Raw genomic sequence first — 25185 nt, 5'->3', positions numbered from 1 at the left:
AGACTGATGAAAACTGAACTTATGTTTATAACCAAGGTGATAGCTCTGTTACAATTTTTCCCTAGTAGTATGGTTTGGCACTAAAAACAGAAAGGCAGAGATCATGAGATGATAAATCCTGTTAACACACCTACTACATGTTCAAAAATTTCAGGTTTTTGTTAGGGAGGGTGGGAAGACTGCAGTATTTCAGGGCCACGTACACAGCTGAAGCATTAAACCTCTTCTGCATATAAAAGGGTGGATAATGAACGTGCGGGTAAAGAAGGGTGAATGGTGAAATAAAGCTGAAAATTTACCATTGCTTCTGTTTGTAAACAGATGCAGGAGGAACCAGACAAGCATAATATTTGGTAGTCTGCATAATTACAACAGATGTCTATGTTGGATAAAGTGGCCTGTATAGCAGATATAGAGGCAGAGTCTAATATACATAAATAAAATCAAAACAGCTAGTTATTATCAATTTGCTTATGAAGAAGGAGGAGACAGTTTATCTGGTGTTTAGTATTTATAGCTATATTTACAGCAATATTCATTGCACCCTTGAAAGAAATTCAGATCTACTACGTTAAGCAAAGTGGGCTTCAAAAAACTGGATGTCAGACTATACAAATAAAGTATTAGTTTAGGCATGGTAGACTTTATTTTGGCACTTTAACAAATGCTTTATTTTACAGCAGTGGCACAGCATTTGCCAGAAATTTTCTTTTCTTGGCACAGTTATTTCAAGCAGTTATTTTACTAATTGAAGTTCACTAAATATTGCACAAGATATACCTGTTAAATTCTTACCCTGTTTTTACTTGCTGAACTTGTATGGCTTTGAAAAACTTGCCAGTTAAGTAAAAAGCAATATATTAAATATTTTAGCACAGGATAGCATTCATTTGTTCCTAAATGACCACTGAACTTGGGACAGCAACAAACACAAGTTGCGCAACTCTTATCTGAAGAGCTACCAGATCTTATTTACAATACATTGCCATTTCCGAAAAGCACTTCAGCTTGACATCCTGAACACCTGTACTTTGGAAATCCCAAAAATAAAAAATGAGGAGGTCAACAGAGCAGAAGACGAAGCCATTTGTCTGTTACAAAGCATAATATAAGGAGGCAGACTATCATCTTCTCCCCGTGTCCCTCTATCCAGCACCTATCTAAGGTCTAAGCAACAGAGACTTTCTCTTCTACTCGGAATATTTCTTTCTTCTCTTATGAAGATGTTCCACTTGTCTCAACTCTTCTGCTGGAGTCTGAGCAGAAAAAACCAAAATTCTCCAAAAGGACAGGGAAAAAAACAAACCCAAACAACAAATCAAAAACAAATACACACAGTAAATGAACTGGGGTACTCCTTTGAATTTTACAGTAGGGAAAACAACATTTGCAGGAAGAACAGCCCTGTGTCAACACTGCCATTAAACATAACGCAAAAGTCGAATGTCTCACAGCTGATACACCAGATGCAAGACTTAAACATTCCCACTTTTCTCTACCACTTCAGCAATAAATCTGGTATGAGGATCACCCTGATCAACAGCCTTTCTTTTTTTGGTCTGGATTTTTAAGATCTACTAGTGTACTCTGTGACATTAAAATGTAAGCAAATAGACATAAAATGAAAAACATACAAAAGTATATCACAATGAAGAATTCTCAGTATTAGGCCACATGATTTATTCAGTAGTGTTTATGTTCCCAAATTACAATTATGTCTATCCATGTAAGACTACAAAAGTTACCATTAGAATTGTCTGTGCTTATAAAATACCAACATTTTCTTTTACTGTTATATACTCATTAACACCAGTCTGCAACGAGTCACATATAATCATAGGCACTTCAAAGGCTTTAAAGACGTTTACAACTTAAATGCATTTTTAAAGAACAAAAATTTAAACCTCTACTTGTACCTTCAAATTGCAAATAATTAACAAATACAGTGGCCATAGAAATCTGCAGCAACTTCTCAAAATACTGTTAGAGTCTTTGGGTTTGCTTAGGTTCGTCAGTAGCTTACTACAAATCTTCCTTACAGGAGATTTGTTTAGTAAGAATATGACTATACAGTTTGTAGTAATAATCCAATTTTACACATTAATTTGCTGTTACAAATCTCACTGAAGCTACAGGTACGCTGAGAAACAATGCAAAGTGTAAAATTGATATTCTGACACTTAAATTTATACAAAGTGGAGGTTAAAGTTTACATAGCTGAAAAATTACATTTACACTAAAAGTTACTGTTATCTGAATTATCTGAAGACAAATTGCACCATGACAACTACAAAAAGGCATTTTTTGGAAACAGATAAATTAATGAAATAAAAACTAACTTGTAAGATCAATCTGAGACATGCTGACAAAAATTAAACAACTTTCATTGAACTATAGGATAAAACAATAATTTTCATTATTTTATATTTATGCATAAAGTTTTAAAAATCATTCAGTGAACATCAATGGTTTTATAAAATAATGCTTTGCCACTGTTATTCACAGAACACTGCAAATGTTAAGTTTTAATTTTACATTTTTAAACGAATATGTGAAAAGTTTTAAATACAATGGGGTTTTATCATAAAGGTGCCATAATGGCTCTTTAATGAAAAAAAAAACTTCATTATTCTATGCAAAAGCTTTATTTAAAAAAGTTCAGTGATCTCATAAATAGAGACACTAAGTTGGAATTTTATGCATAAAACTCCTTAGTAGGTGCCTTTTGATAGGCAGCACAGGATGGTTTACGTTCACCAAGGTCGTAACTGCCTTCATCCTTCTTCCTCATGCGATACACCAGCAGCAGGATAAGGAAGATTGCGAAAAGAAAACCAATAACTCCGCCAGCAATAACAGCTGCAATCAAAGAAACAGAGATTCACAATATGCCACTAAAACAAGTTTAGCACCGTACTTCTTTTTCATCTCACACAACGAGTTTGCTATTATTTTCAAATTGCAGGAAAGGGCTCCCATTATGCAACTGTCTTCATTATTAGTATCCTGAAATATACTGTCAAAAAGCTTGTTTGCTTTCATGAAGGCAATCATTTAAAACGACATTCCACTTACAAGTCAGAGATCTAACAATCCACAGTTCTAAGAAAGTTGTTAAATTTTTTTCAAAACCTCAATTAAGAAGACCACTACTACTGCCAGAGTATAAAGCTGTCTTTCAAACTCATTTTTTAAAGTTACATTTTCAACTTTAAAAGATTTTGTTACCCTAGCTAAAAAATGGGCTTTTCCTTTTCTCTGTCAGTTTTCACTCTGACTCTAGGCTAAAATGAACTTCCTATTGGTGAATAATAGGAGAGAACACCTCATGCACTTGTGAGTGTGTGCAAAGTATCAACTCCCAACCAGACTTCAAGAGGAAACCCACATGCTTCCACTGATGTGGATTTAAGGCTATTTCACATTTTGATGCTCACAGGAAGATGTGGTCCAAAACTATGTGACTTTCATGGCTCCCAACTCCCCTTCCAAATACAGGGGGGGAAAGTATACCTGTAAACACTGTCTTTAGGCCAAAAAAAATCTCACAGGTAGTGAAAACACTGGTGGCCAGCTTGTGCCTCCTGAGTTATACAGAGAAATAGACCCTCTTTTTCTCAAGGAGTATCTGTACCCTAATGGACTGTGCTTATCCATCCCTTTCCATCCACCCATGCCTGCCATGAGCTCCTCCCAGGCAGTGTTCATCTGCACCAATGTGCTCTTGGGAGGTGAGAAATACATTACAAGCATCAATCAAATTCCAACTCCTTTTCTGAGCTGTGAAAGCTCCAGATACTCAGCTGGCAGTGTTCAACTTGTGGGCATCAAATCAATTAACAACAGACTTCGCTATTAAGTATTTCCCCAAGATGCCCAATTCATTCTCATCAAATCAACCACTGGCTACCCACTATGAATGTGCTTAGTACTAAATGTGTTTAATACTACGAATATACCAAGAAAACTCAAATGCTGAGTTTGCATTATTTGATATGGATCCCCTCTGTTTTCTGTTTTATTTCTGGTGAGATAGACCTTGGCAAACACTGCCTCACCTGCCAGAACTTCTGTTCTCTGGAAGAGGTTTTCTGAATGCTTCTGAGTGAACACGTCAGTGTCATCCCCTGGCTCATCGCTCTTTTTCTTGGCATCCATCTCAGGCCTTTCTTCTTTATCAATTTCTTCAGGTGACTGTGGCACAAAAAAGAAAACTGAGCATTGCTTACAGAGAGGGCAGACCACAAGTCGGCAGAGTCACTGCCTGCCGTGGGCAGTCACATAGCTGTGGCTCCACGCACGTACTGCACAATACCAACACATCACAGAGAAAGCTTTAAGAACACAGAAAGTTGGTCTAGACATTGTAATTGGATCTATTTCTCGTCACAATGTCAGAATGAAAAATACTGCCTGTAAGTTTAAAACCTCCAAAAGTACATTTAGCGAACAGCTGTTAATATTGCCTGTGTTTATCAGGATAACAGCCTCTGAATGAAGTAACAACTCTGAAATTAACACATCAGATATGTTATATGCAGAGAACACCTTTGAGGGTAACCTAGACAGTATTATCTATGGTGGTAGAAGAAAATACTAAAATACTGAACGGGATCTGCTGAGTTTTCAAACTACAGCCAAACTGTACAGCATTCTCCTTTGAGAAGGGAAGTTTCACACAGAATTTTTGAATAACTCTTTGAGAAATGTAAAAAAGGTGCACCTCAAACTCAAAGATATCTTGAGAGACTGTCTGGTGTATCATGATACATTCTTATTTTGCATCTCTCTTTTCTTTCATGTGAAATCCAGATGTTCCCATACAGACTTTCTAGTGGGAATGAAAACAAACAGCTCTGTAGTCATTTAGCAGGCTGTAGTAGTAAGTAAAGTTTGGGGGTGCTTTTTAATCCATATAAATAGGAGACTTAACATCAAGCCCTCAAGAGTGTACAGTGGAACCATTTTAAATGGTGTTGCTCTCCAGCCACGCACCTTTGTTTGTGCAGGCACCTTGGTCTGCATTTTCACTGTGGTGGTCTCGGCCCTGGATGCATCACTAGTTGTCGGTAACTTTGGAACTGTTCTGGATGTTGTTATCACTGCACTATCCTCATCTTCTTCGGCACCTGGAGACACAACATAACGCTTCATTGACCTGTGAAATTCTTCCAGAGCAACTACATTCTTTATTATGACACCAAGGTAGAGGTGCTTGCACAGCCCACCCTAGGCAAGGTGCCTAGATGACAATGCCTGCTAAGATAGAGATGTGAGTGCAGTGTGCCCAAACTGTCAGAGGGATACTTGCCCCAAGTGACCCCATGAAAAAGGAAGGGAGTGCATCAGCTGGAATAAGTAGCAACCAAGAAACTACCATGATACTTTTCAAATAGAAGAACCCATCCTGAAAAGAGGTAAGAAAAAAGCTTTAACACTTGTAATAGGGGCAGAAAGTCTGGAGTGAAAGCAGCAGCCATCAGGCCTGGGTGACATGGGCAGACCCCAGTGCCATGGTCTGATGAGGTCCCATGGCATCAGAGGCTCTGCTGGAGCTTGGCAGTGCCACCCCCCACCCTGTGGCTACCCCCAGCAGCTACCCCCAGCTTCCCCAGAGCCACTGTGGGCACCCCGGAACCCACACCTTGGGGTGCAGGGTCTCCTCCTGGGGGTGGCAGGAGGTGGTGGTGGTGGGGGTCCAGGCTTATATGGGGGTACCCAAGTCCCCTACAGCAAGGGTGAGTGGACAGATGGTCCTGTACACTCAGATAAGGGGAGCTTACACACCCATGGCCTGTGAGATGGGTGTCTGTGTTGTGTGGCACACACTGGATCAGTTACAGAAAGTGATTTAGATATTTATAGTTGCTTGTTACCATTTTATAAATGGCAGGTATTGTGCTTGTCTGTTGCACTGTTGATATTAAGCCTAAAAGTATAGCTCAGTGATTGCTAGTTAATTACATACCATAAATAAATCAATACACTTCTTTATCTTTACTTAAACCATATGAACTGAACAGTTTTTGCCTGTCACATACTGCTTCAACAACAACATTTCTCCTCTACAGCATATCTGTTGAACTCTAAAAAACTAAGCAATTTCTATCTATAGGAAGATTATTATTTCTGTTTCAGTCACTAGCAACTCACATGGTTTTAAACTCCACAAAATTCAGAAGCCCTTTTCTTTTGAAATGAGTAAGAGGACAAAAAATTCCCTAAAGATTACCTTAAATTTAATTTCCTCCACATTCAAAGCCCTGCTGGAGTATGAAGGCCCCTTTAGAATATGGTAATGGCCATGTCTAATAAATATTCTTTAGTGATAGTGAAAGGAAGAAGACACAGGAAAGAGACTAAATTATTAGCAAGGCCTGAAAGAGGAAAAAAAGAATTGACCCATTCTTGGACCGCTCCTTAGGAATCTCAATGTGTTCTGCTCATTACAGGCACTGGTTACCCAAGTAACCCTTGGGTAATAAATCTAGCAAATGTGCAGAAGAGTAGTTCCTAACAAATAAAACGCTCCTACAACAGAATAGTATGACTCACTCATTCCAAACTGATTTTTTAGTTTGTTTTTTTAAAGAAAGAAAACAGACTGAAAATATGAGCACAATATGTTTTGAAGTCATGATCAAGAATTACGTACATTTGGCATTTAAAGGAGGGGCATTAACAAGACAGCAACAAAAACAACCTCTGATTGGTAGAAAACAAAATTTAGAATCATTAAAAAAAAAGTCCTAGATTAAAGATACTGGCACAGAATAATACTGGGAAAAAAAACTTTCAGAGATGCTGAATTTACAGCACAACCTCTATACTGAAGACCTCACAACAAGAATCAGGTATTTTCCTGAAATGCTATTCAAAGATCAAAAAAAAAAAAATCAACATCCTGCTTCAGAACAGAGGTGAGGAAAGGCATCCAACAGGAAAATTTTTCTGGCTTTGACTCAAGAGTTTTCTTTGAGAAATAATGGCCCCCTGGATAGCTCAGAGTTCTTCCTTCCAGTACTTTACCTTCCAGAGTTCCTCCATATTACACAAAGCTTTCACAGTCAAGGAAATTAAAACTGATGATCAGATTAGAGATCTGATAAAACACACCTTGAGAGTACAGAAATGTATTTTCTTCTTTTTATGAAATGAAAAGTCCCACTTAATCACAACTGTTCCTCCAAATTCTTAAATGCCACCTTTGCTTCAGGCAATAGTTGTGTCAGCCAGATAAAATGGAGAGCATTACAGTCTGAACCTCTTTGGCTAAGGAGGATGCAGATGCATGTTCTCTCAATAAATGGGTGACTAATCTAACCCCTGGACTAGTCACTAGATTTGCACCAAAGGTACCCAACTCTTCTTCCATATAGCCTTAGGGGAATCCTGACAATCCCCAAAACACTGAAGCAACTATCATTTAGGCTGGATTCGGGTACTGGCTCAGACACATCCCCATGGTTCCTGCTTTCTAATTAGCTTTATCTAAACAGGTCTCTGCTTGGCATGGAGTAGATCTAAACAAGGGGAAGATACTTACCTTGCTAAACTGACAGTAGTATTTTTGGAATTACCTGTAAATAGTGAGAGACCAAAAAAACCACTCACTAGTCCTCTCCAGAACACAGCAATAGCATTTTACATAGTTCCCTAAACACACATTTACATCATGTTCCCTAAAAGGCACAAATAAGAGCATCACCAAATCCAAGTAAGATTGGAAAGGAAAAGCCTACAGTGAGATGAGCATAACTTCTAAGTAGGTTGTTAAGAGGAATACTGTGAAACTGTTGGAGTACAAGATTTTGTAGAAGATTGAGTACAAGTGTTGATTTCTTCCTCTGGAAAATATCACTATTTCTATAGCTGGTTTCTGGATTGGGTCAGCTTGGGTCATGGTGCTGGGTATTAACTGCGTTGAGTCCCTCTTATTGAGGGCACCACAAAAACCCTGCAGTAATTAAACCCATAGCCATCTCTGTGGTAGAGCTGAAAGCTCTTGACCATCACATGCATCTTTTATCCACTGTAACTTCTTCAGGACATCCAACTGCTGTCTTCAGAGTGGTCAAAATAGCTCTAAATGCTGCCATAGTATTGGAAATATCTAATATAACCCTCAGCGATGTGTCTGTTAGCCACCCTTGGATGACAGGAATGTGAATACTCCTCAACACTCTTAGTGCTAGAGGAAACTTGTCAGGAAATCAAGATTGTGCCACCTTAAATTACTGCACAGAAAGCAGAAATTACTGTATAGCTAGTAATATTTTTTGTAGAAAAAAAGCCCACAGTAGTTAGCATTCTTACTTGCAAAGCAGCCAGTGATTAACACTTCCTACCAAAAAAATCCAATCATTTCACCCTATCTTTTGGCATCTTATTTGTCTGCTGTTGCACATCACACTCTGGGAGTACCACCAAACAAGCCAAGGTGGGCACACACAACCACCATCTCTTTCTCAGCAACGTGACACACATTTCTAGCTGACTTATCTTGCCTCCATTCACTGAAAAGTCCCCAATGCAACCCTTAATCAACACAGTGTTAGGCACCCAGAGATGACACTGTAAACATAATTCTGTGCCCTGCCAGGGAACTGCAGCTGAAGTAAATGCAGACAGTGCAAGGATGTCACCTCTCTGATAGCTCTCACACAAGGAAGAAAAAAAAAAACCAAAACCAACAAAACTTGAGGAAGGATTAAAAGGAATAGTTCTAACTATGCTGAAGTTTAAGATTCTGTCCAGCATATCAAAAACACACTTTTCAAACAGTATCACTGTAGATTTTTATGTCGAGGACCTGGAGAACCAGGCAGTCAATGTCATGAAGCATGCTTGGGGCTGGTTTAGCAGGTGGACAGAAGTTCTTGCTCCAAGACAATCTGAAAAGAACTTATGAGTGGGACCATAGCAAATGGAGAGTGAATCCTTGCTGTGTTGCCTGCACCATGGCAGGGGAAGCACACCAGGAGAGGTGTGCATGCCAGGCATGCCGCCCTATGGTCCAGGAGCACCCAGTGTCGGCCCTGGACCTGTGCTGGCTCCTGTGCAGCAGCCGGGAGAGCGCCCGTGCCCCCCAGCTTCCTCAGCCCCAGGACCACGACACAGCGCCCCGGCCACGCCACCCCCAGCCACAGGACTCCCAGACTGGCTGCTGGCCTTGGAGCGCAACGTCAGCTTCCCTCTCGGTCATGAGCCAAAGCAGATCTGCTCTTGTGTTTCTTGAAGAAGCTGCAACCCCCCCACCACAGCTTTTGTCCAAGAACAGCCCCCAGTCATAGCGTCAGAATACATAGAGTTCATCCTGAGCCAATGTTCTCAACTCAAGCTGCTACCAACTGAGAAATGTTAGGCTGGGGAAGAGAAGAAGGGGAAGGAAAAATGTGCATGATTTTATGATATATATTAGCATGAGTAATTTTAGAGAAGACACAAGAACAAGACAGACAGTTTTCCAAAGAACTCATAGACAATTCTGACAAAGATGGTATCTTTCCTTAACACAATGGGTAGTCACGCTGCTTAGCAGCTACTTTCACTGATTTCCAAGAACAAGGCTCTATTAAAATCTTTTATGCCAGATGAAAAAGTAGCAATAATTATAAAAGTATTTCAAATTGTATATAGGCTGGAAAACGATTTTTACTTTTTATTATTATGCTATATAAAACACCAATGCTAAAGAAGTGATGATAGACTGAAGCATCTCCTCAGAGATGGAGACTACAAGAAGGAAACAATGGACTAACTGAATCACTACAGATATTCTACTGTTGATATACAAGAATAAGGAGGCAGGCATGGCTCCTCTGTAAAGTGTTGACCTGTGGATTCAGATTCAATACTTGGGCAAATGCACAACAGTAGTTGAATGTATGCAAAGAAAAAAGAGGCTATGAAGGGAAAGAAAAGAAAAAACCAGAACACCTTTGCTACTCCTTACAAAAAGCCCTCAGCCAATTTCTAGTTTGAAATGTGTCATGCCTACAGTGACACTTGTCCATGTTAATGCTACTTGAAGACCTGCAAGGGCATTAATGGTGGTGCTGACAATTCCTGTTTATCTCCATAGGCCTGGTGGCAGCTAACAATTTTCACAGCAAGGAAAGGAGTCAGCAGTGTTGTCATCCTGGATCTGTTTGCTTGGACTACGCATGCTACAAAGCAAGAAAACCACTCCTGAGTGGGAAGGCTCTTCCTGCTAGAAACATTACATTACATCACTGAGTATCCAAGTAAAGAGAGAGAGACTGAACATAATATGAGAAACATCAATCAATGGTGTATCTGCAGGACTCTTTCAACATAAAACAGAGAGCAGTAAGTATCGGAGGAGGAGGGTAGAAAGGACGCTATTTTGCTTCCCTGAAGACTTTTTGCTCTGTTTAAAAATATTAGATCTGGGTACTGTCACATGAGCTCTCTGCGGGGGCACCAAGCTTGTCTGCAATGAGACTTTCCCTGTTTTCTTTTAGGAAAGAAACAGAGATTGCCAGAGACAGCAGAAGTGCACTCCAACTTTCACCCATGGCTCAAGGCTGAGCATAGGAAAATAAAGAAGAGAAAGACAAGGTGTTACTGTTGAAGTCTAGAGGTAGTCTAGACTTCTGTCTTTTTGGCTTCACTTTTACCACAAAATCACAGAATTGTTAGGCTTGGAAAGGATCTCTGGAGATCATCCAATCCAACCCCTCTGCCAAGGCAGAGTCACCTAGCGTAGGTCACAAAGGAATGTGTCCATGTGGGATTTGAACATCTCCAGAGAGGCACACTCTACAACCTCCCTGGGCAGCCTGTGCCAGTGCTCTGCTTCCCTCAGTGTAAAGGAGTTCTTCCTTCTATTGAGGTGAAACTTCTTGTATGTTAGTTTATGGTCATTGCCCCTTGTCCTGTCACTGGGCACGACTGAAAAGAGCTGGTGAAAAGGCACCATCTTCTTGGCACCTCCCTTTGAGGTATTTATAGGTGTTGATGAGATCCCCTCTCAGTCTTCTCTAAACAGGTGCAGCTTCCACAGTTTCTCCTCATAAAAGATGCTCCAGACCCCTCATCATCTTTGTGCCCCTCTCCTGCCCCTCTCCAGCAGCTCCTTGTCTTTTCTTGTACTGAGGAACACATAACTGGACATAGCTATCCAGATGTGGCCTCACTAGGGCTGAATAGAGGGGCAGGATCACCTCCCTCAATCTGCCGGCCACACTTTTCCCGATGCACCCCAGGAGAACACTGGCCCTCCTGGCCACAAGGCACTGCTGGCTCACGGTCAGCTTGTCATCCACCAAGACTCCCTGGTCCTTCTCTGCAGAGCTGGGTCAATCCCCAGCCTGTGCTGGTACTTGGGGTTATTCCTCCCCAGGCGCAGGATCCTTTGTTGAACCTTGATTTAACAAAATCTGAAGTCAGTTCTTGTGCTGTCTTTTCCACTTCAAAAGCAGGTCTGAATTTTTAATCTTCCATATTAGAAACGGTCAACACCACAGAGGGGTGGAAAAAAACTACACCAGACTGTTCTTCATACAACTATTTACTGTCAACCTACTTCCTTTCCTGAAGCTTACAAAGTCACCAGCATCTGAAGACATGACAGAATGGGATGCTGACTGAAAGCACATTTTTCCTGGAGATCAGAATATCCCTTAGACAGTCCTGGGAACTGAACAAAATCACCAATTCTATAATATTTTTTTTTTCAAATGAAATATTAAATTTCTCCTCAAACAAGTCTCCATCAAGGAGGTCCAATTAAGCCTCTCATCACACTGGAATGTCAAATTGCCCTGATAGAGGACTCCCAAAACACAGGGTATCACCAACGTATGAATGATGATGGGCCTGGATTTGCCTGGCAGCACAATTAGATGTCTGCAGACCTTATTTTAACATAGCTTTGAATCACCAAAAGAAAAGAAAAACGAAAATCCATCCAAAAAATCTGAAGTGTGCCTTACAGGTAACATAGACAAGGCACTAGAAGCAGGGTTTATCCTTTAAAAGTACACAAATTATATATAAGCATCGAAAGACATATTAAAAAAAAGTACAATAACAAACATGTAAGTAACACACTTGGAAAATAAATGGGATTTCCACAGCTCAGCAAATACTCACAACAATAAGGAAATGTGTTTTCCAGAGCTACCATAAAATCCTGCACTTAGCTTTTAATATTTGGAGTCTCCAAGCTAGTCTAGAAGATACTCGTTGAAGAGACGTTCTAAGAGAAATGATTAATGAGCTCTCACTGACACTTTTTTTGAAAAATTTTGAGCTAGCTACATGTCTCTAATGAGTGTTTAAGTCCGAGAACTCAGTATATTGTATTTAAGAATGTCTTTATTCACTATATGGATGTAATTTCCTCAGAGAAAACTCACAGTTTTGGCAGTATCTAGATTTCTAAATGTAAAAGAACAACAACAAAAGAGGAATGGACACCATGTTTACGTGAACCTGACTGCATATAAGAGAAAATAAGATTGCTGCTGCTATGTTTTCTTATGGAGTGCTACATTAGCATTATATCATGGGAGAACTAAGCCTTCTCTAATCTTTATGTCTAAACTCCAGGGAGATCTACACAGAAATCAGAAGGAAAGGAGAGAGCCAGCAGAGAGAAAATAATGCAGTGAAATGATGCAACTAAGGAGTAAGAGAAGAGAGCAGAAAGTTAATGCTTAAAACCTGGCCCACAGGGTGCCCAGTGCTCTGTAAAATAGCAAAGCACTCAGAACATTCACTGAAAGTATCATCTCCAGCTTATAAAGCAAAACTGCACAGATTTCCCTCAAATAATTGCATTACTTCTTACACTTTTGAAAATCAATTTGTGACATGTTTTCTCACCTGAACCTGACCCAGAAGAATAATCATCATCATCAATTGGATAGACGCCTGATGCTTCTTCAACAGAGCTGTTGTCAAGGTATAAATCTTTATCAGAGGTCAAATCTGTTCTCTGGAAAACAGATAAGAGGGAATGGTTAAAAGGGTAACAGTTCTCCAGCACAGCAGTTTCTTCATCTTCACTTCTATTTTCTAAGTTGATGGTGGCACACTGAAGCTTGTACTTTCAGTTTATGCCACACATTTATCTAAGTTGTTAAAGAAATTTGTAAAAATTACAGCATTACCAAAAAAAAAAAAAAATCCAAGCCTGCACAATGGAAACCACACTTCATCTCATTAAATGCATGAATGAATAAATAGGATTTGCAAATATACTCTGCAGAGCTTCTGTAACAAGAAGCAAATCCCAGGACTGAAACCCTCTGTCAGGATCTCAAATATACAAATCTATAGGCTGTCACATGAAGTCTGTTCATTTGATCTCAGATGAGAAGGAACAAAAGCATGTATCAAAAACTATCTCAGAGGTCAATCAAGCCAAACCTCATGAAACACTCTAGTAGTTAGAATGAACAACTGGGACTACAGAATATGAATGTTTCTAAGACAGTGCTATTGATTAAGGATTATGACATTTCCAGCCAGATAAAACAGCATTATGCTCCAATTCTTAAATGAATACATCCCTCCTAAAATTTAACTGCATCTTCAACAGACTAAAAATCTGGTTTCTTGTGACTATCACCACATTTCTATGTCTGCAAGTATCTTACCACTGAAGAGAGATTCTGTTAAAATGAGTTCAAAATAGAACAGGGTATCAGTCACCTTTTAAGTTGACAATTCAGGCATAGGAAGACTAAGAATTTTATTCCTCCACCTCGGCTTCCAGTTTCTTAACAGAGAATAAACTTCCTTAGGAGAGCCAGGTATCTTGGATGGCTGAGAAGGTACCTGTCACTACAACTCCTATTACTTTAACCAGAACTTCTGTCTATGCCTGTTTGTCATGACTTTTTGATGAAAATATGACAGTTATAAATGGACTTTCAAGTAAAAAAAAAAAACCTAAATGCCAAAACGCTATACCAAAATTAATCTATTCAGGATCTCATATAAGCACTCAATCCTGCTGCTTTGAGTCCCAAAGGTTTCCAACTTACTTATTACTGCATGGCACTGACTGCCCCTTTCATTCCATCCAGCATTCACTGTAGCTTTCCTAAAGGAGTACCGAACTGTGAATGGGTTAACTCCTGTATACAAAGACTCACATCTAACTTTACAAGGTAACTTTTTTTCCCAGAGGTCTAAAATTATTGTTGAAGACATTTGCGATTTCTTTTTAGGATTTTTTTGGGCAACAGATTCCTGTTTAAAGCCTCTTCACAGCAAGACACTGCTCTTCAAGTTGATCTACAACAAAAAAATTATTCTTTATGAAAAGCAGAAAGGCCATCCTGATTATTAGTGTATTTCACAGTAAAAGATCTTTGCATGGGGGGTACCTAATACTTCTCTGAGCAGCTCTGAACTAAAATAGTATTACCCCAATTTTCTTCTATAAAGGAAAAGAAAACCAACATGATTCTTGGTCAAAGTCTACTCCTACTATGGCCACTCTTACGCGTGGGATATGTGGGGTGGGAAAAAGCACCCTGTTGTTAAGATAAGCTCACAAACACCTGCTCTGATCTGCTGCTGTTAGTTCACATGGTCTGCCTGGAACTGGCTGCAGTCCAAAGCAGAAATTCAAGATGATGTCTGGTCACTATCAAACAACTTAATTCTTTTAAAAGATGTCTCCAAAGAAAGTCATTAAGTACCTTAGTATGTGTATACATGGTATTGCAATTAAGACACAGCTGAGACTGTTTCCGTATAGGAAAACAACTCCCTGTCACAGGCCAAATATCCTGCTCTTGATCCAGCTGCCACAATGGACCAAGCCACTTCACCTTATTTCACTTTCAGACACAATCATAGTACAAAACAGACCACTCCTCAATATCAGGCAGGAAAAAACAAAACATCTTAAAAAGGAAATGCAGGTGGTTGGCCATGAATATAGAAAGGCGTACAATATTCAAAAGGTATCAGAGGCAGTGAATGTTACCCAATGCTAAGTTGGGAAAAAAAGTGAAAGATCTACATGTAAGGAATTTCCCAACAATGGAAGTTGCTTTTGGCAAGAAGTGAGAAACAGCCTGAGTTTGCAAAAGTAGGAAATGAAAACCAGTCTTCATGAGAACAGAAGCATCAAACAGCCATGCCCAGAATTTTTAGTGCTCAGTAAAAATATGAACTTATCAATAAATTTATTCCCTAGACCATTTCCAACCTCTGTCTATATCAGAAGCAAACTTAGTAGGATTCAAAAACCAAACAAAACACTTGCTTCTCCTTCCCCCCTCAAAACAACCACCCTGCTCTCTTCCTCTTTTCAGCCTCACAGAACTCAGAGAAGACAGAAATGACTTGTGACAGTTCTTCTGACAGTTCAGTTTCTGTAAGACAGATGAGCAGCTAACCCAACCCGGCCCAAGTTGCAAGTGCCTGGTCAGCCCAGCTCCCCACCATCATATTCACTCCCTTTTTTTTGATGAATTATGTCTCTTCAGCTGCCAAAAGCTTTTATTTCTCACTATGCTGAGATGTTGTTAGGATTTAAACTAGCTGAACACAGAGGAACAGAAATGGAAGAGAAGCCGGGTAGCTTTCAGCAGGAATTTGAGCATCTGTTGTATTTTATTCTGGGGATGCAAAGAATACAATGTGAAACATTATTTAATATCTAGTATTGTGGATGGCACATCATCATCAGAATGAGCAAACTATTCCCCACAGTCTTATAGAACCAGTACAATATTTACTATAGGGAGAAATGTACAGTAAATTTCAAATGCATTCAGATCAGACATCAAGCTCCACCTGAGGAAGATGCTTTGCAGTCTCTCTGACCAGAGCCCCTTGCCTCAGTTCAGCCTGTTTCAGTACAAATGATTCTCATCTGGTGAAACTCAGCAGGACACAAGCACCCTCTTAAATCAAAGGCAAAGGAAGCATATCCTAGCTTAAAAATTTCTAAGCATCTGCATAGATAAATGCATTCATTGCACTGTCTTTGCAAGCTGGCTAGTAGACTCGGGGTAGAAGCACCCCCTCTATACCCACAGCTTGCCCCTTTTATCCCAGTTGCTCAGAAACACATAGATGCCTTAGGCCACTTGGAATGGAAACTGCTTTAAGGCTCAGAATAAAAAGAAAAGCCCAACAGTTAACAAAAAACCCCACAGCCATTAAAAATAATTCTGTGAAGATTAAGCTTAAAAAAATGAGAGAAAAATAATGAAAATAAAAAGAGTATTTTATGGTGTTTAGGTCAGTACCAAGCACTGAAGCCACGCTTTACAATTTTATGCTCTGCTATGTTAAAATAAACTTGATTTAGTATTTGCTCTAGAAATGTTTTCTTGCTTGTCAGCTGGGAATCCATGGGGGTCCATGGACTACTTCCAGGATGTTCACAAAAGACAAGTTGGAAAAACAAATCTGTTGTCAGTAGGCTTGGACACAGAAAGGTCTGTACTAGCATTTCAATATATTTAGGAGGAAAAATAAAAAAAGTTTGCAAATTCTAGATCCATAAAACTACTTTTAGGTATTATGAAGGCCAAATATTTAAGTGACCACTTCCTGTGGCTAACAATTGAAATGAGAGTACTCATGTCACTTTTATGTAACAGCCTTATTTTCAGACCTATTAAAACAGCAGGAACACCAGGCAAGGATGTCTCTCTTATCAGCCCTTTAATCTGGCCCTGAAGCCACAAAAACTGCTTGTTACCTCTTGACAGAGATTGCATTCTCGTCCATCATTGTTATCACAATTACATTTTTATTCCAAGAATATAATGCTGCAAAATCCTGTGACCTAAATACTTCACATGCTACATGCCAATGGTCACTGATTCCTGCCTGGTTATTGACTACACTGGCATAAATCTAAATCTCATGGAAGTAGTATAGATTAGCACCCATTAAGTACTAGATAAAAGACATTTCCCTACCAATAATATGTTGAATTTGAAATCTCAGTGTCTTTATTTTACTAAATCTTACATTTAAAGTAATTTTTAGTTTAATGAACTGGGATCATCCAGGACATATTAAAAAAAAATACCCAAACCCCACATTTTGACACTGAGAGAGGAAACAAAACAAAAAAACCCTTTTTCCTGTCCCATCATCTCATGAAACACCTAAGTCATCCATCAAAATTACAATGACAAAAACTGAAAACAGACAATGGGAGGCTTGGGAATGGATAGCGTATTTCATTAGAAAAAAATACAAAGTTTCCTGTCATAGCCATTCCCTTTCCTAGTTCTGCTGTTACAGTCAGTCCTCCCATTCCATGGGAGTGATTTTGGAGTAAGACATTAAAGACTTTTATGCCATGTGGATGAAGCCAAGAAAGCTGGTGTGAGCAGCAATGAAGGAGTAATGTCTACCATGGCTGTCCGTGACTGCTGAAACTCAAGACACTGGAGCAACGAGTAGCTGACACGTGGAAGGAAACACTTTATTATCTGCAGATGAACTCAAATTTTTGTTCTCTGTCTTTGCGTATATGCACGGGACAGCGAATCTGAGGTTTGCAGCTGTGTTACTAATGATACTTTGCCTCCCTTTTTCCCCAGATGGAATTCTTTTAGATGCAACCCATTTAGTATGCAGAGAACCAGAGACTAATATTTTAAGAGTGATGTTATATTACAAATATCTAAGCCAGAAGCCTCTGAAAATTTGCAAGCATTACAGCTGTTGATTAGGCAGAGATCTTCCATGTAAAAAGGAGAAAGAAAACAGATTTTCTCTTCTATTAACACACAGTGCAGTTTCATATATGCTTGTATAAAAGCACGCTCAGCTGGTGAGTCTGAGTTCACTAGAGCGCTGTACTCTTCACATACACTAAATTTTTGGAAAGCTAACTATGTGAACGCATTCATCTAAAGCCTGAGAGCCATCACAGAGGTTCTCACTGAAGGCTGGAAAAAAGGCAGTTGTGTGAAGAAGCTGTATTTCCCTCTAGGTTTCCTGCAAAAGGAACTATGATCTGCCACGCTACAGGATTTAGTCCTAACAAACCTCAGCACTGCTGACCTTGAAGCTGGCAGGTGTCCTCCTACTGTTGTTCACCAGTTCTTTGCTTTCCCTCGTCACACTAGGAAAGGTCGAAGTGTTTGTTAACCTTGTCCAGGAATGAGAGGCATGATTTTAAACCAAAAAAAAATGAAGTACAAAACTTGAAAATCAGATTTCCACTTCAAAGTACCATGTTTTCCCAGAGAAAAATACCAACCAGCAGAGCATCCATTTTCCATTTCTCATTGCATTACTGGTTCTCAGAGATGAGCCTCCACTGGCTCCTTCAGTCTGCAATTTCCTATGCTGCCCACATGTATCCAGCTACGAACATGTAATTTTGACAGAGGATTTTATGTTACAAGGTGTGTTTACCACTACTTGTCTTAGTACAGATGTCTGCCTGTCCTTTCACTGATATGCCCTACAGCTGGCCACAGTAGAAAACGAGGGAAGTAGTCTCCATTATTTCCTTTCAAGGTGACATTGCCCACTTTTAAGGGCTCACAGGACAAAGTCTTCCCAGCAAACCCCACCTCAGGTGCACTATGCCAACCACAGTGGCGCCTTCAGCGGAAGTGCTAGTGGGAGGTACGGCTGTGGGATTTTCTGGGAAGTAAGATGCTAATAATTGCTGACATCATTCAAGCAAAACACGCTAAGGACTACCGATTTCCTTCCTTAGAGACACCATCCTGCTTGCACAATGCTGATATGAGTGGAGCAGGTACTGGCTGCAGGAGAGCTGCCCTGCACCACAGTCCAGGTCATTGTGATCACAGTCAAAATATCCTTTCCATAATGACAGGCCCCAGACTGAATTTTGCAAGTTTGAGAGCAAGGGTTTTATACAGAAGATAGCATCTGTATTGCTCATTTACCCCAAATCATTCTGACAGTTACCATCTCCCAATTTTATCTCAAAATGGCTCAAAACCCTCACCGATCCTTGTGCCCATCTGCATGCCCAATGTGAAACCAGCCTTGTGACAGGAACTGCCTGGACTGAATTGCAAAAGCCACCACCACCTCCTCCACTGCTGCCTTTGGCCAACTAAATAACAAGCTTTGACTGCTGTGACTCATTCTGGAGAGCTCATTTCCACAGGTATTTTTAAAATCTTAGAGGACATCTGCTGCCCTTCCTCACCTAAGAGCATAAGAGCAAACTGGCTTTGCATGGGCGTCCCTACTAGTGTAGTGTTTGCCTCTAGGGATGGTGGTGTGGGTTGTTGTGGGACAGCAGTGGCGCTGCCATCCCGTGTGGTGCAGAGCGGAGCCACTACTGCGGCTCGAGCACCTGCCAGAAAGATTATTCACGCTCCTTGTACCTCATGTATAACTTCCTGATCCTGCACAAAACTATAGCTTTAGGCCTCCAATCTCTCATGACAGATAAAGAAAGGGTTTGACTGCTCGTGGCTGTTGAGGAAAGGCAGAGAGCCCAAAATAAACACAAGTACTGCAAACTGCTTCTACTACTGCTGGTGTTCAACAATAGAGAAGTCTACCAAAAGAGCTGATTTACAGAGATTGCCTCATGTCAGAGCCAAGAGTCTAAATATGCTGGCTTTTAGGATGCACACAATCTGTTACGCCAGACTAATTACCAAAACAGAGGCATATTTGACAGGGACAGCATTAATAAAACAACTCTTGCTGGTGTCAGGCATTTCAGCAGTCGATGTCATGGCTCACACTGAAAAAAAAAATAAACCACATCCAAGGAGACACCAACAAGCCACCACCACGTCAGTTACTTTTCACTTATGGCCACACACCGAAGAAATTACAGTGCTGCAGTTGATAGGTTTAAGTTCACACTCTTCACAAAGCCACAGAATCTCAAGTGCCTGTTTTCTAACAGTCATCTGTGCCTTTAGAAATATTCCCTAATGTGCAATTACATGCCGTATGGTACACTGCATGATAACAGAACTTAAAATGGTAACAGGAAAGCTTGTTTAACCTTAACTGAAAAATGTTTTTCTTCCCATTATAAAGACTCACAGATCTGTTTAGTGGGTCTTTGGCCTGCTTACAGCTTTGGAGCTGAAGCTTGTCCTATCTTGAGGAGAAAGATAAATGTCCTCTAAAGTTCTGGCCTGTTTGTGATGAATTCCAATAGGAAAAGCCTCTATCTTTCCACTTATTTTCACAGTGTCTGATTTCCAGCTGTGCATAATTTATCTACTAGGTGCACAAAGAGACCAAACTTTAGTCCTTATCCAGAAATTGTCTTGCCCATGGTGGGACAGAGGTTGCTGTATGAAGATACAGGAGGGAGATAAGCAAGCATGGCAGCAAGACAAGGCAGAGCTTTCTGTCCTTACACACGAGTACCAACAGCATCACCGGTGATGAAGGACAGATCCAATGACTTCCTCCACAGTCTCCACATCAGTTACCTTACAGCCTCCCTACACTATTAAATTAGGCTCAAGCTCATGAATAGTATTAAAGGACTGCTAGCTGAATAAGACCATAGTCATGCCACTCCAAAGATACATTCATCATCTAACCTGAGGAAGTTACCTGTATCTTCATTCAGTTATAATAATTTTCTGCAAAAACCAACCTTTACCTCTGTGGATCTTTGCCACCACTATAGTACAGTGAAGAGCAGTTCTACACGGGCTACAGCTTAGAACCAAGAGATCTTCCTAATTCCATGACCACATAAAATTTACTCTCAACTTCAATATGGTTACTTAGAAATTATAGAGGGGCCCACCAAATCTGATGTCAGCTGAGTCAAACAGTACTGCTGTGCTGTTTATACGAACCCCTCAGCTTGATGCTCTCTAACTCCACACCAAATGGTCTTTTCTTGTATGTGAAACTCAGAAATGAACACTGCAGTTGGCTCCTTCACCTTGAAAACCTCAAGTCTGCTTAACAGTCAATTAGAGCACACATCAATTCCCGTTTCCCATGTAGAAGCAGAAGTTTAGTATCAAAGTTTCTCTGGGTCTCCCCAAATTACAAGATCCAAAGCCCTTTCAAGCTTTCATGCCAAGCCATCAATCGATGCAAAGAAAGGTTTATTCTTCAACTCTGTCTTCGACGTAGGCACGATACAACAGAGAAACTATTTTAAAGGGCTACAGCTGGATCAGCTTCCAAAGTGCTACTCCAGACTGAAATATTAAAGGGCAATATACAGGCGAAACAGCATCAGAAGCCAGCAGCCAGCAATGTGCATCACAGATTGATTTATCTCAATTAGCACAGCAATTTACTGCACATTTTCCAAGAAGCATCCATCGGTTTCCCTAAAAATAGGATCAAAATCACCATGCAAATTGTTGCCACAGCTCAAAATGGTAATCAGTTTTTTAAGGACACATCAGTCCCATGTGCAGACAGGTTAAATTTAAGGCACGGCCATGACTGAGAAGCCAAATGAACTCCTTTGAAAATGCTGAATGAAGAGGTCAGCCTGTCTTTGAATCACCAGTCACAAGTCTGAAAGTAAAAGGAGAAGCAGGTAGCTTTTGGTGTAGAGGTCATAACTGAAGTACCTGCCCCAGTCAGTGCTTTTAAGTCTAATGCATACTGGCTCTTCCACACACACCTCCTCTCTCCTTTCATGCTTTACTGATCCTTTTTGCTAATCAATCAGAAGAACTAACACTTATATTTTCCTCCCTCCTCTTGAGAGTGTGGATGAATGATTAAAGCTGCCAGGGTAACCTCTTTGGCATGCATGCCAATAACTCCCCACCTAATAGCCTTTCCTCTGCCTCACTGCCCTGGCCCACTGGTGATTACTGCAATCCCTTGAAGTGGTCAAATTGCAGGGCAGACCCCATGGAAACCTATGTGGAGTTGTTCTAGTTCATACCAAAGAATAATGTTTTTAATACAGATTGTTCTTTTTAAAACTCTACAAAAGCAGCTGTAATGAGTCGTAGTGGGAACACTGCAAACCTCCACCAGGTTTCAGAACCCCCATATTGATTCCTTTCCGGTCCATGGATTTCAAAAAAATAACCCCATGTGAGGAACTGAGTGTCAACTAACACGAAATCATTTAAATTAAGATCTCTTTGCCATTGGTAGCAAGAATTAGCAATAAACTATCAATTACATTCCTTCTGCATGTCCTTCTGCACAGGAAAATCACATATAAAACAACTACATTATTATGGTTACATTACGCAGCAATTAAATACTGCTAGCAAATGTTATGCATGGCAACTGCAATTTGTCAGAGATCAGGAAGAATCAACTTCACAGTTTAAGGAGTGAGCATTTCCAGTTCTGGAATGCATAATCTGTTATTCAACAGAGCCTTACTCATTGAACAACAAGGTCTGCCTGTGACTATCTCAGTGGACACTCCTCTTTGCCACCTGCAGCCCCCAGCACTCCTGGTAACATCCCACCAAAGCTCCCCACAAGCAGAAAAATGACTACTGGTACACCCACAATCTCCTTGATATTTCTAAAATTGTGCTCAGTTGTACCAATTAGCTGCACGAACTTCTCTCCCTCCTACAAACACATGCAACCTATTTCAGAAGATAAACGCCACTAAATTAAGAGAAATTCTGGATTCTATAGAACTGAGATGAATGCGGGTGGTAGCACGTTTATATCCCAGGCTTGCTAGATTCTTAATTAAGGAAACTAGAGCTCAAATAAGCTGTAAGTATGCTTAAATGAAACACCTTTGTACCAGGGTCCCTCAGTTTCACTGCAACAGAATATGCAGACTGGGCACTCAACACAAGAACAATTACTCACCCTTTAAACAAATACATAAAACCCCCCAAATCATCATCTTTATACCACTTTGGGTGCTAGGAGAGAAGATAGTCAGCTCAAAAGCGGTACTGTATAATGATGCAAGATGTAAACTGAACTGCAGATCAATGTGAATTTTGCATTAGCCAGAACATGCTGGATGTGCTGACTTCTTTCTCCAGTCCAGGAAAACAATCACTTCATTTATTCAGGTAACTACTTCTAACTTGTTAGGTGCTGGAAGCACAGAGGTAGGGAGTTAGTTTGTCCTAGGTCAAAAACACTGATAAATTCAAAACTTGGTTAAATTAGGCCACAGTCTCTGCTGCCAGACAGATAAATGGTATCACTGCTACTCTTTCCACTGGTATACTCCTCAGACACTGACAGCAAACACAGACAGCACTGAGACACCAGGTACATCTGTGTGAGATACCTCTTTGTATTCCAGATCTCCACACAGAAAGACAACAAAGATGATTTTATTGCTATTTCCAGGTGTCAACTCATCTCACTGGTTTCCAAGATTAAATTGTTGGATTCAGCACACTCTGATCCCATCTTACTTAACTGAATTTTTGCTACAAAGGCTTGGTTTTCATATCCTCTTTGATGCCTACAAAGATAAGAAATGAGTTTCCTTCACATGGGATAAAACATCATTCTAATAACTTCCACTATAAAAGCAGTTGAGTGAAATCAGAGATAGGGTGGCCTGCACAGGCTATGTGGCTTCAGAAGCAGTCTACTGCCCTTCAGGCACAACTCCCCTCCTTCCACCAGGGAGAAGGAACTGGTGCCTCCTTCCACCAGGGAGAAGAACTAGTGCAGCACTGACACAAGCACAGCCAAAGACAGCAGACAGGTTGTGCTGGGGAGGACACAGCATCCTGCCAGCAATGCTAGACAAATTCCTAGCCAGCTGGGGCAGAGGCAAGAAAGATTTTCCCTCCTACCCTCCCTCTGTCTTTGGCTTTCCTGCTGGTTCTCTGGGGCTCCCAGTGCAGCATCAGACTGGACAAGGGAACCATGGGTACAACTTCTTCTAGAGACATACACAGCCCAGAGCTGCATTCAGAAACTAGATGGATATACTGAGCAGAACCACTAAAAGAGAATTTCAACTATACTGTTGGGAATTTCTCCCCACATGGTTGCCCACATCAACTGCACAGCAAGACAAACCAAGGCAGAACCTTGGTGAGGCAGTCTGCTGTGAGACTCCATACCTGCGCTTCCACACATTGTAGCAATTAACAAGCATTCATATTCCTGAGAAGAACCAGCTAACATGTCTGCTCTTAAAAACCCCCACAAATGTACATGGACACGGAGGGCATCAGGCTGAAACTGCACAGAAAAATGTACTCTAAAATAAAAGGGCTACTCCACAAGCAGTGGAAGGGCTGATGCCAGATTTCCTACACAGGTTCCCCTTTCCTGCTTCTTTCCCTTGTGCTACTGCCTCCCTATGAGCTGTGCAGATGGATATGGCAGAACATGGATCAAAAAACTCTGAAGATATGGGAATTTCTCAAAATAAAAAGTTTCAACTGGAATTACATAAGGGACCTCCTTCAAACAGCACATAATTTTTTGGTTTAAAGCATGGTTAATAAAGCTGTTGGTTTAATTGAAGTTTTAGTTACAACAATCTCTCCCAGTTATTGTGAGCAACTACTTTTAATAAAACTGAAATAAGCTTCATATTGATTATCTTCAGCTGATGTTTTAAAAAATAATGCTATATAAAATTAGCACCAAAAGAATTAATACATTCGTAATGAAGGTAGGGATCAATTACACCATATTAGATAAATCTACTTCCCTTGATTCAGTGGAAAGCAAGCCAAGTAAGTTGTTTGACAGCATTTTTAACAGTCAGATCCAACTGAAGAGTAAAATACAACAAAGACTCCTTAACAGTATTAAGTATCTTCTAACGAAGAACAATTCTTTCTTTCTTTCTAGCATTCATACTTTAAATCAGAGTTCTGCTGGAGGGAACAAAGATTTCAGTATTTCTATAGACGAATCTCAAATCTTCCTATAGCTGTCCCAGCACCATCAAGGTTAGCACCACTCTACAATCTTCACTGCCTTATAAACACTGTAAAGCTTTTAAAAATCTATATGCTTGCAAAACCTCCCGGAGCTGCTACACATTGAGGATTTCACAGCATTATTGACCTGGGCAGCCTCTTTATCCTCAGTAAGTTATTTTAAGCAACTTTCTGCCAGCAAGCAAGTCTCTTTGTTAGGCTTTGTCTGTATAATGGCTAAAGCACTGCTTACATACAGCACAAAATGGGAAGCTACTAAGCAGAAACCAGAATGAGGTCTGTCAAATTCTCTTTTTATTTCTTGTTTTCCTCCACTTTCCTGATATGCTTCTAATACCCTACAGATCACTGCCCTGCTGCC

The 25185-nt window shown here is 40.3% G+C and overlaps 1 protein-coding gene across 1 annotated transcript in view; it reads right to left on the bottom strand.

Moving 5' to 3' along the window:
* Positions 1–1656: 1656 nt before the first annotated feature.
* Positions 1657–25185, bottom strand: part of SDC2 (syndecan 2) — a 59163-nt gene continuing 35634 nt past the window's right edge. The window contains exons 2-5 of the mRNA XM_069005189.1: positions 12856–12967; positions 4996–5129; positions 4059–4194; positions 1657–2859 (exon numbers count right to left, since the gene is read on the bottom strand). Coding sequence (XP_068861290.1) covers positions 2696–2859; positions 4059–4194; positions 4996–5129; positions 12856–12967 — 546 coding nt within the window. The 3' untranslated portion in view covers positions 1657–2695. The remainder of the gene's footprint in view (positions 2860–4058; positions 4195–4995; positions 5130–12855; positions 12968–25185) is intronic.

Source organism: Aphelocoma coerulescens, chromosome 2 (assembly GCF_041296385.1).
Source record: "Aphelocoma coerulescens isolate FSJ_1873_10779 chromosome 2, UR_Acoe_1.0, whole genome shotgun sequence".
NCBI lineage: Eukaryota > Metazoa > Chordata > Aves > Passeriformes > Corvidae > Aphelocoma > Aphelocoma coerulescens.
This window is presented reverse-complemented; position numbering and strand designations above follow the sequence as displayed.